General features: G+C 36.5%; 1 protein-coding gene across 5 annotated transcripts in view; it reads right to left on the reverse strand.

Annotated features, from left to right (window-relative positions):
- USP45 (ubiquitin specific peptidase 45) overlaps positions 1–17,782 on the reverse strand; it is a 74,062-nt gene that overhangs the window by 17,118 nt on the left and 39,162 nt on the right. For 4 of the 5 annotated variants that reach the window (XR_004343645.1, XM_032593226.1, XM_030316020.2 and 1 more), the window contains exon 9: positions 12,537–12,624. Coding sequence is in view for 3 of the 5 variants with exons in the window: in XM_032593226.1 (XP_032449117.1) it covers positions 12,537–12,624 (88 nt within the window). In the remaining 2 variants the exon portion in view is untranslated. Of the gene's footprint in view, positions 1–12,536; positions 12,625–17,782 lie in introns of those variants that run through there. The other variant, XM_032593227.1, reaches the window with a different exon arrangement.

Here is a 17,782-nt window from a genome sequence, read left to right on the forward strand (position 1 = left end):
GTGCTTGCTGCCCAGTTATGCAGCGCTAAGCTATCTGTTGTTCAAGCGTACATAGGTAGCTGTCAAAATTATAAGAAAAGGCAGTGAAATGATTACCATAAAAGTAAAAAAAGTGGTTACCTCTGATGAGGAAGCCATGTTTGAAAACAAGGAACAGGTAGCTTCTATGGTACTAAAAAACATTCTGGTTTTTAAAACTCTGGGTGTGGTGGTGAGGAGGAGTGCTAATGGTAAATGAATTTTCTTTCAATTATGTTTTAAACTGTATATACATCTGTGTACATTCTTCTGTATGTAGGATACATTTCATGGTAAGCTTTTAACACCTTCCCCAAATTATTGTGAAACTGAGTTTTGTTTATTAACTGGCCTGTGAAGAGAATTTTGTATTCTCTTCAAGTATATTTTAAAAGTTGATGCAAGATTCAAAAACTTAAATATATACAAAGTAGGGAATAAAAGTAAACATACAGCAATCCATACATCATACTGTCTTGAAATACCCATGAAGAAAAACAAAAGAAAACATGTGTCCCAGAAGCTATAAATATTGAGATAAGCTCCAATCCAGACTCAATACATTTGAAAATTGATGTAATTCAGATATTATCTGAGCTAACGTTGACTTTTATACCTTCAAAAAAGAATTTTTTGAACTAAAATAAGCAAATTGTGTGAATTCCATTCTCAGGAGGATGGACTTAAATAAATTTCAATAAATACCATGTTCACCTATAAAAAGCCTCTCTAGGGGCGCCTGGGTGGCTCAGTCGGTTAAGTGGCTGACTTCAGCTCAGGTCATGATCTCGCGGTCCGTGAGTTCGAGCCCCACGTCAGGCTCTGTGCTGACAGCTCAGAGCCTGGAGCCTGTTTCAGATTCTGTGTCTCCCTCTCTCTGACCCTCCCCTGTTCATGCTCTGTCTCTCTCTGTCTCAAAAATAAATAAATGTTAAAAAAAAAAAATTAAAAAGCCTCTCTAGCTAGCAAAGATAAAGCTAACTCAAATTATGTCTATAAATTTATTTTATAATTTCAATATTTTAGTAATTCAAATATGACTTTCAATATGATTTAATGAGCCTTTACCATTTTCTAAAATGTAAGCTCTAACATCAAACTCTTAAAAAATAAAAACAATGAGGTTGTTTACATTATTAACTTTTAAATAATTAGACATTTGCTTTTTATTGTATCTTAGCCACAAATTTATATTCTCTAAACTGTTAAAGGAGTTAATAAGTAATTCATCAAGTTGAATAAAACAAATGGGTTTAGGTCCATTTACAGCCTCTCATTGTTAAAAGTTGTGCTTTGAACCACTTAGGATTAAAAAAAGACTTTGGCCAGGGCACTGCTAACAACTGCAGCACAATAATCAATTAGCAATGTCAAGGTTCAACCATTTCAAATCTCCACCATAAACGTCTTTCAAAAATAAGAATGCAAAACACTCATAGTTTAAGTCAGCGGAGATATTCTGCCTTTAAAATAGTCCTAGCCAATAATGTATTAGTGGTATATCTTTGAGAATAAAAACGTAATAGCATTAATTTGGTGATAGCTCAAATTCAAGCAAGTGAAGAAGCATGTATTTCTAAGGGGAAAAGACTGCCTATAAAAGAAGTTCTTGTAGTAAATTTGCTTTTATTTGTTTTGCCCATGAAAAATTTAAATTTTTGCACCAATAACCCCCTTTAGCACTCTATTTGGCAGGAGCATGTTATATCTCTCAACTTTAGAGTCATAAGAAAAAAAAAAAAACTTTAATGAAACATGCTGAAAGGAGGTCAGTAGTTTTTAATCATTACTAAAAGATTCTGGTGGCAGACATAATGCTGTAGCCTTTCTTCAATCAAAAAACACACGGCAGTGACGAACTACCACAGTGGCACGACAAACACCTGGGGGGTTCCCAGGCCAGACAATGCAGCTCCCGCTGGGGTACTCACTGTAAGCGACTGGCACGACTGTCCTTGCTTACAGGACTGAATAAATCCACAGACATGACATTTTAATTCTGCCACGCCATCTGAAACCCTCAAATAGAGGAAGGAAGATAAGAGCTTTCAAAAAGCAACGTTTCCCACTGTACTGCCAGTCTTTAAGATATTGTGAATCCCAATGCACCATTATGACAGAACAATAACTTAATTATAGCAAAGAATGCCATCAATAGAAGTGAAATAAAAAAAATAACAGGGATAGATTTTATACCTTTATTTGTAATATCAACAGACAAACAATGTAGAGAGCTGATTTCTAATTCCATTTACAATGATCCACGACCATGTAGTAAACATATCCTTGCAAATCATAGTGGAAAAAAAATCATTTTAGAAATTGATAGTCTGAATTAATGTTAAAGTAACTCCTATACATCTGTAGGTTCAGAAGCATCAATATGCATTTATCATTCATGATACAAATTTCTGTCTGTATCTCTCCCCACCTTGCTACCTTCTATCAACTCCTTCAACAAGAATGTCCATATACCATAGTTACCGAATCACATTTAATACTACTTCAAATGGTGAAATAATTATGGTTAAATTTTAAATAGCAAGCTTAGGAGTGCCTGGGTGGCTTAGTCAGTTAAGCGTCTGACTCTTGATTTTGGCTCAGGTCCTCACAGTTTGTGAGTTCAAGCCCCATACTGCGCTTTGTGCCGACAGCACAGAGCCTGCTTAAGATTCTCTTTCTCTCTCTCTCTCTCTCTCTCTCCCCCCTCCCTTACTCATGCACTCTCTGTCTCTCAAAAATAATAAACTTTAAAAAATTAAAAATAAATGAATAAACAGCAAGGCTAAAAATGTATTATTTATACTGGTCACTGATGATTAAGCATTACAACTATGCTTTAATAAGCAGTACTGTATAGAATTAGAATTTGTTTGGTAGTCAGAAAGACTTAAGTTCGAATCCACCCATTCTTGGCATCAGTTTCTAAGTCTAAAAAAATATGATGAAGTATCAAGCTCAGGAGCATTGTGCTAATGTCCTCAAAACTTAATTGTAAATCTCTTAATTGATTTTTTTAAAACAAATTATAGGTAAAACACAATGTATTATCCTATCAATTTATCAGTTCATTCAAATTATAACATATTCAAAATAACTGTAAATCTCCAAGAAACAAGGTAGTATAACTTATTTAAGAAACTGTTTTTTTCCCCAATTCAAATTCTCAACAGAAATTATCCATTTCTTTTTTTTTTTTTTAATTTTTTTTTCAACGTTTATTTATTTTTGGGACAGAGAGAGACAGAGCATGAACAGGGGAGGGGCAGAGAGAGAGGGAGACACAGAATCGGAAACAGGCTCCAGGCTCTGAGCCATCAGCCCAGAGCCTGACGCGGGGCTCGAACTCACGGACCACGAGATCGTGACCTGGCTGAAGTCGGACGCTTAACCGACTGCGCCACCCAGGCGCCCCAGAAATTATCCATTTCAAGGATAAGTACAGACAACTTATTTAACAAACAAATCACTGGGCACCTACTGTGTGCAAGGAACATGGGATACAGAGATATATACAGTATCATTCCTTGAGGAGATCACAATCTCAGAGAGGTGACAAAAAACATAACTCTAAATAGAAGACAATAGGGCTCATAATCAAAACACATAAAGTAGATCCAGGAGGGGGAGATGGTGTGGAGTAGGTGGACCCGAGGCTCACCTTAGCCCACGAATACAACTAGATAACTATCAAATCATCCTACATGCCCCAGAAATCAACCGGAAGACTGGCAGAACGAACTCCACAACTAAAGGTAGAGAAGAGGCCATAGTGAAGAAGGTAGAAGTGCAGAGACCTGGTTTAGGAGAGAAACAAATCATGGCCACTGCAGTGGGAAGGTAGCTGTAGTCCCAGAGAAGGGGGAGAGACTAGCGCACAGGGGAGCACATGGGGAAAACGAATCCTCATAGCAAATGGCTTGGAAAGCATGAAAGCCCGAATTTTGTGAATTCTGGCAACAAGTGGGGCTTAAACCTAGAATTTTAAAGGTCAGAAGACTTGGTTGGGATAGAGCTGAGAGGTCACTAAGCTGCTCTTGGAGAGAAAGCAGGCAGACATCACATGGACATACAGCGAAACAGCGATCTGAAGAGCACCTGGGCACACAGTGGGGAGGTTATTTGCTCATCTCCAAATGCATCCTAGAGAGACAGCATTCACAGAGAGACCCCTCCAGGGACAAAGGAACTGGCAGGTACAATTTCCTCCCCCACTTCTCAGCAAAGGTTAAGGGCCACCTGCAGGAGCCAGGATAGCACTGACACTCACTACCTAACTTGCTCACACCAACCCCTGCTTCCCCATGCTCTGTTGGAACTGCCCTTCTCAGTCACATTTGCCTTACTCCCAGGGCCGTGGGCCCCCTTTCCCAGAAGACCAGCCCAATCCCTGCCCACACACAGTTCTCCATGTGGGATTTTTGCAGGGCCTCAATTCTGGCGGTGGTGGCGACAGGTCTCAGCCCTGGTCTCTGACCAGAGCACACCTAGTTAAAACTCACCACATTCGAAAGACACCTGGCTGGCTCAGGTGGAAGGGCATGTGACTCCTGATCTTGGGGTTTTAAGTTTGGGCCCCACACTGGGTGTAAAGATTACTAAAAAAATAAACTATTAAAAAAAACTTGCCACATTTCAGATCAGAGACCAAACACTGCCCACAACAGACACAGAGCACCTCTGCAGATGACTGGCCTGAAGGATAAAGCGGCCAGGACCCAACAGTAGACTGCATGCAGCACACACTGGAGATGTTCACTAAAGTGTCAGGCCCTAGGGAACAGGGGACATTATGGGGCAGGGCACTGCCAGACTGCCTCTTCATTAGGCCATTGAACAGGGAACACAGCTTATTTTCTTAACACAGAGAAAACAGGCCCAGAGACTCAGACAAAATGAGAAGATAGAGAAATTTGTGCCAATGAAAGAACAGGACAAGGCCATGGCCAAAGATCAAAGTAAAACAGACATAAGTAACATGCCTGATGGAGTATTTAAAGCAATGATCATAAGGATATTCACTGGACTTGAGTAAAAAGTGGAAGACATCAGTGAGACCCCTAACACAGAGATTAAAAAGAACCAATCAGAGATGAACAGTGCAATAAACGAGATTAGAAATAGACTTGATGCAAAGTACAGCAGGCTGGAAGAAGCAAAAGAATGAATTAATGACCTAGAAGACAGAGTAATGGAAAGTAATCAAGCTGAACAAAAGAGGAGAAAAAAAGAATTATGCAAAATAAGAGATTTGGGGAACTCAGTGACTCCATCTAATGTCATAATATTCGTATTACAGGAGTCGCAGAAGAAGGAGAGAGAGAAAAGAGGGCAGAATATTTATTTGAAGAAATAATAGCTAAAAACTTCCCTAATCTGGGGAATCCAGATACAAGAAGTAGAGAAGCTCCAAAAAACGAACAAAAGCAGGCCAACACCAAGACATACTGTAATTAAATTGGCAAAATATAGTGATAAAGAAAAAATTTTTAAAGCAGCAGGATGAAAAGAAGACCTTTACGTACAAGGGAAACCCCACAAGGCCATCAGGAGATTTTTTTAGCAGACACTTTCCAAGCCAGAAGGGAGTAGTGTGATATATTCAAGATGCTGAATGGGACAAAATCTGCAGCCAAGTATACTATATCCAGCAAGGCTATCATTCAGAATAGAAGAAGAGATAAAGAGCCTCCCAGACAAATAAAAACTAAAGGAGTTTGTGACCAATAAACCAGCTTTGCAAGAAATATTAAAGTGAGCTCTCTGAGTGGAAAGGAGAGACCAAAAGTGACACTATGAAGGTAGGAAACACAAAAGCAGTAAAAATGAGTATTTCTGTAAAAAGTCAGTCAAGGAACTCATAAAATAAAAGGATGTAAAATATGACATCATATACCTAAAATGTGGAGAGAAAAGGAGTAAAGAATGAGTTCAAACTTAAACTACCACGTATTTCATATAGACTGCTATACACAGAAGATATAATATACAAACCTAAGTGAATCAAAAACCACTAATAAATATGCAAAGAATAAAGAGAAAGAAATCATATCACTAAATCATATCACTAAATAAATACATCACTAAAGAAAACCAGCAAACCATAAAAACGAGAAAGACAAAGGATCAGAGAAAATCTTCACAAACAACCACAAAACAAGTAATACAATGGGAATAAATACATATCTATCAATAATTACTTTGAATGTAAGTGCACTAAACACTCCAATCAAAAGACATAGGATGATAGGACGGATATAAAAAACAAGACCCATCTATACACTACCTATAGGAGACTCATTTCAGACCAAAAGACACCTACAGATTCAAAGTGAGGAGATGGAGAAACATTTATCATGCAAATGGATGTCAAAAGAAAGCCAGGGTAGCAATATTTAAATTGGACAAAATAGACTTTAAAACAGAGACTATGACAAGAGACAAAGAAGCACACTATCTAGTCATAAAGGGGACAATCCAATAAGAAAATATAACAATTATAAATACTTATGCACCCACATGAAAGCACCCACACACATAAAACAGTTAATAACAGGGATGCCTGGGTGGCTCAGTCACTTAAGGATCCAACTTCAGCTCAGGGCATGATCTCACAGTTCCTGAGTTCAAGCCCTGCATCAGGCTTTGTGCTGAAAGCTCAGAGCTTGGAGCCTGCTTCAGATTCTATCTCACCCTCTCCCTCTGTCCCTCTCCTGCTCAGACTGTCTCTGTCTCTCAAAAAGAAGTAAAGGTTAAAAAATTAAAAACAAAAACAAAAACAACAGTTAATAACAAACATACAGGAACTAATTGGTAACAACACAATAATAGTAGGGGACTTTAACACCCCACTTATATCAACAGACAGATCATCAAAACAAAAAAATCAACAAGGAAACAATGGCTTTGAATGACACACTGAGCCAGATGGATTTAACCAACATATTCAGAACATTCCATCCTAAAACAGCAGAATACACATTCTTTTCAGGTGCTCGTGGAACACTCTCCAGAACAGATCATGTATTAGGCCAAAAAACAAGTCTCAACTAATTCAAGAGGATCAAAGTCATACCATGCATCTTTTCTAACCATAACACTATGAAACTAGAAATCAACCACAAGAAAAATCCAGAAAGACCACAAATACCTGAAGGTTAAATGCCCTGCTACTAAACTAAATCAGAAAATAAAAGAAGAAATAAAAAAGTACATAGAAACAAATAAAAAAGAAATCACAACAGTCAAACTATTGGGATTCAGCAAAAGCAGTTCTAAGAGGGAAGTTTACAGCAATATAGGCTTACCTCAAGAAGCAAGAAAAATCTCAAATAAACAACCTAACCGTTTACCTAAAGGAGCTAGGAAAAGAACAACAAACTAAAACCACTAGAAGGAAAGACTAAGGATTAGAGCAGAAATAAAACTATAAAAACAAAAGAACAGATCAACGAAACCTAGAGCTAGATCTTCAAAAATAAAATAAAATAAAATTGACAAACCTCTAGCCAAACTCATCAAGAAAATAGAAAAGGACTCAAATAAATAAAATTATAAATGAGAGAGAAGTAACAACCAACACCATAGAAATACAATTATAAAAGATTATGTAAAACTAAATGCCAAAAAATTGGTCAACCTAGAAGAAATGAATAAATTCCTAGAAACATGCTAAGTGAAATTAGTCAGAGAAAGACAAATATCATATGACTTCACTCATATGAGGACTTTAAGGTAAAAAACAGGTGAACATAAGGGAAGGGAAGCAAAAAATAATATAAAAACAAGGAGGAGTACAAAACATAAGAGACTCTTAAATACAGAGAACAGAGAGTTACTGGAGGGGTTGTAGGAAGGAGGATGGGCTAAATGGGTAAGGGGCATTAAGAAATCTACTCCTGAAATCATTGCTGCACTATATGCTAACTAATTTGGATGTAAATTAAATAAAATGGTAAAAAAAAAAAATTCCTAGAAACATATAAACTACCAAACTGAAACAGGGAGGAATAGAAAATTTAGACAGAAAACCAGCAAAGAAATTGAATCAGTAATCAAAAAATCCCAACAAACAAAAGTTCATGACCAGATGACTTCCCAGGCAAATTGTGCCAAACATTTAAAGAGTTAATACCTCTTTTTCTCAAACTATTCCAAAAGACGGAAAAGGAAGGAAAATTTCTAAATTCATTCTATGAAGCCAGCATTACTCTGATACCAAAACCAGACAAAGACACCACAAAAAAACAGAACTACAAGTCAATATCTCTGATGAACATACATGCAAAAATCCTCAACAAAATATTAGCAAACCGAATCTAACAATACATTAAAAAAATCATTCATCATGATCAAGTGGGATTTATTCTGGGTTGCAAGGGTGGTTCAATATTCACAAATCAGTCAACATGATACATCCGATCAACAAGCAAAGGATAGGAACCATATAATCATTTCAATGGATGCAGAAAAAGCCTTTGACAAAATACAACATCCATTCATGACAAAAAACCCTCAACAAAGTAGGCTTAGAGGGAATATACCTCAACATCAAAAAGGCCATATATGAAAAACCTACAGCTAATATCATCCTTAATGGGGAAAAACGGAGAGCTTTTTCCCTAAGGTCGGGAACAAGACAAGGATGTCCACTTTCACCATTTTTATTCAACATGGTACCGGAAGTCCTAGTCACAGCAATCAGACAACAAAAAGAAATAAAGGGCATCCAAATTGGTAAGGCAGAAGTAAAACTCTATTTTCAGATGACACATTATATACAGAAAATCCTAAAGACTCAATCAAAAAAACTTGCTAGAACTGATAAATGAATTCAGTAAAGTCTCAGGATACAAAATCAATACAGAGAAATCTATTACATTTCTATACATCAATAATGAGGCAGCAGAAACAGAAATTAAGCAAACGATCCCATTTACAATTGCACCAAAAATAAGATACCTAAAAATAAACCTAACCAAAGAGGTAAAAGACCTGTACTCTGAAAACTATAAAACACTAATGAAAGAAACTGACAATGACACAAAGAAATGGAAAAACGGGCACCTGGGTGGCTCAGTTGGTTGAGCATCTGACTTCAGCTCAGGTCATGATCTCACACAGTTTGTGACTTCGAGGCCCCACATTGGGCTTGCTGCTGTCAGCACAGAGCCCGCTCCAGATCCTCTGCCCTTCTCTTTCTCTGCCCCTCCCCCACTCACATTCTCTCTCAAAAATGAATAAGCATTTTAAAAAAAAGAGAAAGAAATGGAAAGACATTCCATGCTCACGGATAGGAAGAATAAATATTGTTAAAATGTCTACTCTACACAAAGCAATCTACATATTTAATACAATCCCTATCAAAATACCAACATTATCACAGAACTACAACAAACAATGCTAAAATTTTTATGGAACTACAAAAGGCCCCGAAGAGCCAAAGCAATTTTAAAAAAGAAAACCGAAGCTGGAGGCATCACAATTCCAGACTTCAAGCTGTTTTACAAAGCTATAATCATCAAGACAGTATGGTACTGGCACAAAAAAATAGGGACACAGATTAGTGGAACAGAATAGAAAGCCCAGAAATGAACCCACAATTATACAGTCAATTAAACCTCAACAAAGCAGGAGAGAATATCCAATAGGAAAAAGACTGTCTCTTCAACAAATAGTGTTGGAAAAGTTGTTCAGTTATGTGCAAAAGAATGAAACTGGACCACTTTGTTACACCATACACAAAAATGAATTCAAAATGGATTAAAGACCTACATGTGAAATCTGAAACCACAAAAATCTCAGAAGAGAACACAGGTGGTAACTTTTTTGACACCGGCCATAGCAACTTCTTTCTAGATATATCTCCTGAGGCAAGAGAAACAAAAACAAAAATAAACTATTGGAATTACATAAAAATAAAAAGCTTCTGCACAGTAAAGGAAACAATCAACAAAACTAAAAGGTAACCTCCAGAATGGGAGATGGTATTTGGAAATGACATATCCAGTAAAGGATTAGTATCCAAAATGTATAAAGAACTGATATAACTCAACACCAAAAAACCCAAATAATCTAATTACCAAGTGGGCAAAAGACACAGACATTTCTCCAAAGACTTCATACACATGGCCAACAGACACATGAAAAGATGCTCATCAGCATTCATCATTAGGGAAACACAAATCAAAACTACAATGAGATCACCTCACACTTGTCAGAATGGGTAAAATAAAAAATACAAGAAACAACAGCTATTAGCGAGAATGTGGAGAAAAAGGAACCCTTGTGTACTGATGGGAATGCAAACTGGTGCAGCCACTCTGGATGAGGTTCCTCAAAAAGTTAAAAATACCCTATGATCCAGCAATTGCACTGCTGGGTCTTTACCCAAAGAATACAAAATTCACACTAATTCAAATAGATACACATACCCCTATGTTTGCAGTATTATTTATAATAGCCAAATTACAGAAGCAGCCCAAGTGTCCATTAATGAATGAATGAATGAATGAATGAATAAAAATGTGGTACACTTCTAAAATGAAATACTATTCCACTATAGAAAAGAATGAAATCTTGCCACTTGTAACAACATGGATGGAACTAGAGAGGGAACTAAGTGAAGTAAGTCAGAGAAGGAAAAATACCATATGATTTTACTTACGTGTGAAATTCAAGAAACAAAATGAGCAAAGGGGAAATAAAAAGAGAGAAAACAAGAAACAGAGCCTTAACTACAGAGAACAAACTGATGATTACCAGAGGGGAAGTGAGTGGCGGGCTGGGTGAGACAGGTGATGGGGATTAGGGAGCACACTTGCTGTGTTGAGCACCAGATGATGTATGGAATTGTTGAATCACTGTATTGTACATGTGAAACTAATGTAACACTGTAGAACTAACTGGAATTAAAACACAAACTTAAATATATATAATGCAGATATATATAACTTAAATATATACATATATCAAGTAGAGAGATGGCAGAAAAGGACTGACACCTTCAAAAGCTGAATTTAACTAATGTAACATAGAGGTCAATAAATAGCCAATTAAGAACAGAACTATAATAAACACTGTAGCAGGAGGGAGTGATTAACTCATTAAGGTAAAAGAAAATAACAGAACCCTATTTATTTACTGAAAACTAGAATACCACAATACTACAAGTCGAGGTGAGATTTTATTTTTCATTCTTTTAAGTTTATTTATTTATTTTGAGAGAGTCAGAGAGAGACAACAAGTGGGGGAGAGGCAGAGAGAGAGGGAGGGGGATCTGAAGCAGGCTCCGTGCTGTCAGCATGGAGCCCAACTTGCGGCTCAATCCCACGAACCGTGAAATCATGACCTGAGCCAAGATAGAGAGTCCTATGCTTAACTGACTAAGCCACCCGGGCACCCCTCAAGATAAGATTTTACAAAACAAAAAGAGGAGGATCCACCTTGCCTAGTATCACAATAACAGCTATCACAAGCATAGGAGTACTTCATTTTCACATGGTTGCTCTGCTACATATTAACATAAATTAAGAAGTATATTTACCTTGAATGGAAAACAGGATTTCACCTATTGTGACAATTATGATTGAGATAGCATGCCTGCAGCGGTAGGTTGAGAATGATTCCGAGCCTGAATCCAGACTCAGCAGAACCGTTATGAATGATTAATAATGTCCTGCTATGAGTGATAGAGGAAAAATGAAGGATATGTGCTGTGTACTTGACAGCTTTAATATCTTGCATTTTCTCTGAAAACTTGTATCCCATTCGTAGGTCCCCACCAAAAAAGCTGAATTTAACTCATTTAATATTACAGGCAACTACCACCCAATCGATAAAGGGACAGGATGACAATGAACACTGTTTGGGGAAATCTATCCAGGCCATGAGCCACTCTTTCTTTTCTCAGAAACATTCCCTGATCCAGGAGGCTTGGATCCCATTCCCCTAATTACCAGTGACTCATCCCTGAGTGGATCCTAATCCAACATGAGGTAACAGAGTTTCTCTTCAGAGTTGGGATTCACAAACAGCCAGTTTTGGTTTTATATACGTGGAACTGCAACATGTGCAAAATATGAAGGTCATGTGCTATCATTCAGAGACAGAAGCTGAGAAACTACTCAGTTTGCAGGAAAATGAATAAAGAAAATCTACAGAGCCAGGGAAATTAGAATATTCTCTGGATTCTTGAGAACCTTCCTGTCCCTATATCCCTACCCATACCTCCTGTCACCTAGATTCTTAGCTTCCCTTTTCCTTATTTAAACTAGCTTGAATTTATTTGTTATTTACAGTCAAAGGGTATCAACTAATAAAGGATAAGGGGGGTGCAAAAGGATAAAAGAAAATAATCTTTTAGAAGAACTGGCCAAAATAAATAAATAAAGGAATAGAATAGTTAGAAAAAACCAAATTACTTCTCAATCCATATTAAAATTATGGTAAAAATTAACTCCTTCAATTTTTTACCCTCTTCTTAAAGAGTATATGTAATCAATTTAAAGAAATCTGACCTTTGTTTCTTCTGTTCTCACCGCATCCAGCAGATAATGCAGTAGCTCCTGACTGTCCTGTTGCTGGAAACCTTTAAATCGAGGGGCCCTATGATTTAAAAACAAAACAGGAAAGAAAAAAGATAATTTCATCAACAATATATTACTATCATCAAAAATAATTTTTTTGAATGTTTACATGATTAATGTATTTGAGAGAGAGTGTGTGTGTGCGCATGTGCGTGCATGCAGGGCCCCTCTGGAGGGGCAGAGAGAAAGAAGGGAGAGAATCCCAAGCAGGCTCCATGCTGTCAGCCCAGAGCCCAACATATGACTCAATCTCACAAACCTCAATTGCTTAACCAACTGAGCCTCCCAAGTGCCCCTCATCTAAAATCATTTTTAAATAACATATATTCAAAGATTCAATATAGTCCTTTTACCACTAGGTAAAAAGAGCAGATATGATCACTGCTCCAATTAAGATGAGATCATCAGTACACAGAAAATAATATAGTTATCAGGGCATCTGGGTGGTTCAGCTGGTTAAGCATCTGACTCTTGATTTCGGCTCAGGTCATGATCTCATGGTTCTTGGGATCAAGCCCCACATGGCGCTCTGCACTGATAGCATGGAACCTGCTTGGGATTCTCTCTCTCCCTCTCTCTGCCTCTCTCTCTCTCTTGAAATAAATAAAATAAAAAAGAATAATATGGCTGTCATTTATCAAGTGACTACTACATGCAAGCACAGTACATATGTTAAGCTTTACATAGATCAATCCTCAAACAAGCTTGGGATGCACTATTTTCTCCAGTTTATACATGGGGGCTCAGAGGGATTATTCAAATAATTTGCAAGGTCACACAGCAAGCAAAAATATAGTACTCAAACCCAAGCCTCTGTGATCTATTATCTTCCTACCCTGAATAACCAAATGAAAAACAAGAAGTTATTTATATTTAAATAAAGAACAATAATCTGATATCTCTGTGAATGTATTTATTTTAAGGATTTAACAACTAAATTTCCTTGTATTAATTAAAGGTTCAGGTGCTGTACATGGAGACATCAACACAGCAAATATTTAGTTGATTTCATTAACTTTAAAAAACAGTATTTTCTGCAATAAATTCCAATACTAAAATGAAATGAAAATAAGTGCTAAATTTAGATAGTGCTCTGACCTAAGATGAAGAAAGAATTTTGTCAAAGTAATATAAAATAGTAAGAATATCTTATTGTAGTACAAGTTTACAATGTTCTCCTTGTGGTATGTCCAACATATCTCATTTGATATGCACAACAGTGCTGTAAGAAATCAGTTAAGATGAACTGTTTTACACTTGAGAAAACTGAAGAACAATCTGTGTGCCACTGACATAAATCCAAGTCTTTTGATTCTTGAGTCCAGTACTTCAAGCATTATTCTTTATTATCTCATAATAAACATTCATTCTAGTAATGCACTAATGAGAGTCCCTGGTGCTAAAAAGCTATCTGAACTAGCAGTGAATCTAGCCTATAATAGGAACCGTAATTTCATTTATTCACTCTTGTTAAGTAGTAGCAAAAGCAAAAGGATGCTGAGAACTTTGATTTACTGCCCTTGTGGGCTTCCCTTTCTGCATTTGGTGGATATAGATCACCTTCTAGATCAGAGAAGAGGACAGAAACCAAGATGGACACATTTCTCACCCCTATCTGGGCTTCCATGGCTGGAATCCATGTAAGGCAGAAACTGCATGACACGACATTTGTGCTGTAGGCATCAAGGAAGTTCAGTGAAGTGGAAGAAGATTGCAACGGGCAAACGGGAATCCTTCAGGGATCCTCATCTGCCATGTTGCAGGTAGGAGGAACAGTCTGTGGCTTTCAAAGCAGATGCACAGGAAGGAAATTGTTCCTAAACAAAGGAGAAACTTTCTCTACCATGTCTCTGCCTACAGCTCCATCTCAACTATCCACAGACCAGTTACTGCCTTCTAAACCATTCAAGAAAATTAATGACGAATCATTAAATTCTACTCCTGGAACCAATACGACATATATGTTAACTAACTTGAAAATAAATAAATAAACAAACCTAGATTTTTTTTTTTTCTTTCTTCTTCTACCTAGGACTGGGTCAAAATTCTAAGAGGACTTAAAGAATCTGTAATACCCAAAGCAATCTATATATTCAATGCAATCCCTATCAAAATAACACCAATATTCTTCACAGAGCTAGAACAAACAATCCTAAAATTTGTATGGAACCACAAAAGACTCTGAATAGCCAAAGCAATCCTCAAAAAGAAAACCAAAGCTGGAGGTATCACAATTCCAGACTTCAAGCTGTATTCCAAAGCTGTAATCATCAAGACAGTATGATACTGACACAGGAACAGACACATAGATCAATGGAACAGAATAGAGAACCCAGAAATGAACCCACAAATATATGGATGGCCGACCTTACCAAGAGCCTGAAAGGAAGCCCTTAGGCAAATACTAACTAAGGCTACAAGAGAACACATACTTAGCCTAGAGACCTGAAACCAGGCCAAACCTTCTATAGACTCTTCTCACCTCCCCCAGATGAGGGCAGCAGAGTAACTGTAAGCCAATACAAGACCTCAATCTCCAAGGCCAGCCCAGAGTTCAGAGGTAAGGCTATCTTAAAATTTGACACTTTTAGGCAGAGAAGAGAGGGATATGAGGAAAAGAGGCTATGGAAGGGAGAGGATGTGAAAAAGGCAGCAGGGGAAACAAGGAAGGGTGTAGGAAATGGAAGAAAGCAAAGGGGGAAAAATGGGAAAAAACAAACAAAAAATTCTACTCCCAAGAAGCCTACAAACCAATATCATAAAACACAAAGAAATCTGATGTTAAAAAATCAACTGAAATGCATTTACTTCACTCCAAATAAATTTTATAAAACTGATCTAAAGATGTTACAATATGTTGAGAATGTACAAAAACATAAAGGCATGCCAATAAAAGCCTAGATATTAGGTAAAAAAGAAAAACTTTTTTTTTTTTAAGTTTATTTATTTTTGAGAGAGAAAGAGAGCACGAGTGGGGCAGGGCAGAGAGAGAGGGAGACACAGAATCTGAAGTAGGCTCCAGGCTCTGAGCTGTCATCACAGAGCCTGATATGGGGCTGGAACTCATGAACCATGAGATCATGACCTGAGCAGAAGTCAGATGCGTAACTGACTAAGCCACCCCGGCGCCCCAAAAAGAAAAACTTTTTTAAGGGATATGTAGATATTGATAAGATAGCCAATTGAAAATATTAGAAGAAAATAAAACTACAGATATAAAAATCAATAGATAGGATAAATTCTATACACAGTTGAAGGGCAAACTAGTAAATTAGAAGATAATAGTATTTTGAGAATTTGGTGGCACTCCTTAATGTACATGACATAACACAGAGTATCACAAAACTACAAATATGTATGTGTATGTATATGTGTATACACATACATATTTGTAGTGTGTGTATATACATATATGTGTATACACATATACATACACATGCATATTTGTGTGTGTATATATATATATATACACACACACACACACACACACACACATATATACATGCACACACACATACATATATATTTCCTTATGGAAAAAAACCAAAGAAAGCTCAGCACATCAATATTAGTTACCAACATAAAAGAGTGAAGGAGTAAACAAAGCAAAAGATGGGCATAAATGAGAATAAAGAAACGATCACTCTAGAGCATCTTTGAAACTTTTAAGGAAGAATGCATGTAGAAACTGGTGAAATCCAAGAAAGATTTGTAGGAGACTTGACAGTATTTTGTTAATGTCAATTTCCTGGTTTTGACAATGCACTGTTGTTTAAGTTATTATTGATGGTGGAAGCTAAATAAAGGGTACACAGTAATTCTGTACTCTTCTTTCAACTTCTTGTGATCCTTAAAACTACTGCAAAATAACAAGAATTGGGGTGGGTGGGGAATCCAGAAGAAAGTTGAAGAATTTGCTCCCAACATTCTCAAGTGGTAGAAATGTCTGATAATCACTCTTATAATAGAAACTACAAGAGACTGGTTCAACTTTCAAAAATCAAGTAATGTATACACACAATGTAGATGAATCTCAAAATAATTATAGCAAGAAGCCAGACGAAAAAGAGTACACATTATATATAGGAATCTAAAACATGCAAACGAATCTACAGTGACAAAAACAGGTAAGTGGTACAGAGGGGAGGGGTTTAGGAGAGAGAGTCCAAAGAGAGGGATCACAAAAGGGCCCAAGAAAACTTTTAAGGGTGATGCATACATTCATCACACTGATTGTGGCAATGGTGTCACAAGTATGTAGATATACATTATATAACTATATATATATATATATATATATATATATATATAGTATCTCAAAACTTATCCAATGGTATGCTTTAAATATGTACAGCTTAATGTATGTCAAATATACAAGCTATTCAGAACACCCATTAATACGATTCACTGTTTCAACAGATTTTTAAAAACCCACATGATTATTTCAATAGATGCAGGAAAAGCATTTAATAAAATCCAATACCCATTCTTTTTTCTTAAAAGAAAAAAAACATTTATTATCTCATGGTTTCTCTGGGCCAGGAATCAAAGTATACCAATGGTAATACATAATGTTTATTTATTTAAATAATAAAGTTTTGTTGTTTTTTAAGGAAAAATTGGTTATTGGGAGTTTATCAAATACTATTATTCTTGATGAGAATCCTCAGAAAAAACTAGGAATGGGAATTTCCTTAACCTGATGAAAGGCATCTATGTGCTATCATACTTATGTGTGAAAGACTGAATGTTCCTCCCCTAATATCAGAAACAAAGCAAAGATGCCTACTTCACCACTCCAACATTGTACTGGAGGTCCTTGCCAGATATATAAAGTAAGAAAAAGGTCTAAAAGGATACAAATTTTAAAGGAAGAAATAAAATGGTCTTTATTTACCAATGACATTATTGTCTACATAGGAAATCCCAAAAGATCTACATGAAGCTATTATAACCAGTAAATGAATTAAACAAAGCAGCAAGAAACAAGATCAATATACAAAAACCAAGTATATTTCTGTATATTAGAAACGTACAACTGGAAATTGAAATTTCTTTAAAGTACCAATTTACAATAAATAGTATTTAAAAACATGAAATTCTAAAGGTAAATCTAACAACATTGTGTAGCATTTGTAAGCTGAAAATCAAAAACTTGATGAGAAAAATCAAATACC

Source organism: Lynx canadensis, chromosome B2 (genome assembly GCF_007474595.2).
Source record: "Lynx canadensis isolate LIC74 chromosome B2, mLynCan4.pri.v2, whole genome shotgun sequence".
In the NCBI taxonomy this organism is placed as follows: domain Eukaryota; kingdom Metazoa; phylum Chordata; class Mammalia; order Carnivora; family Felidae; genus Lynx; species Lynx canadensis.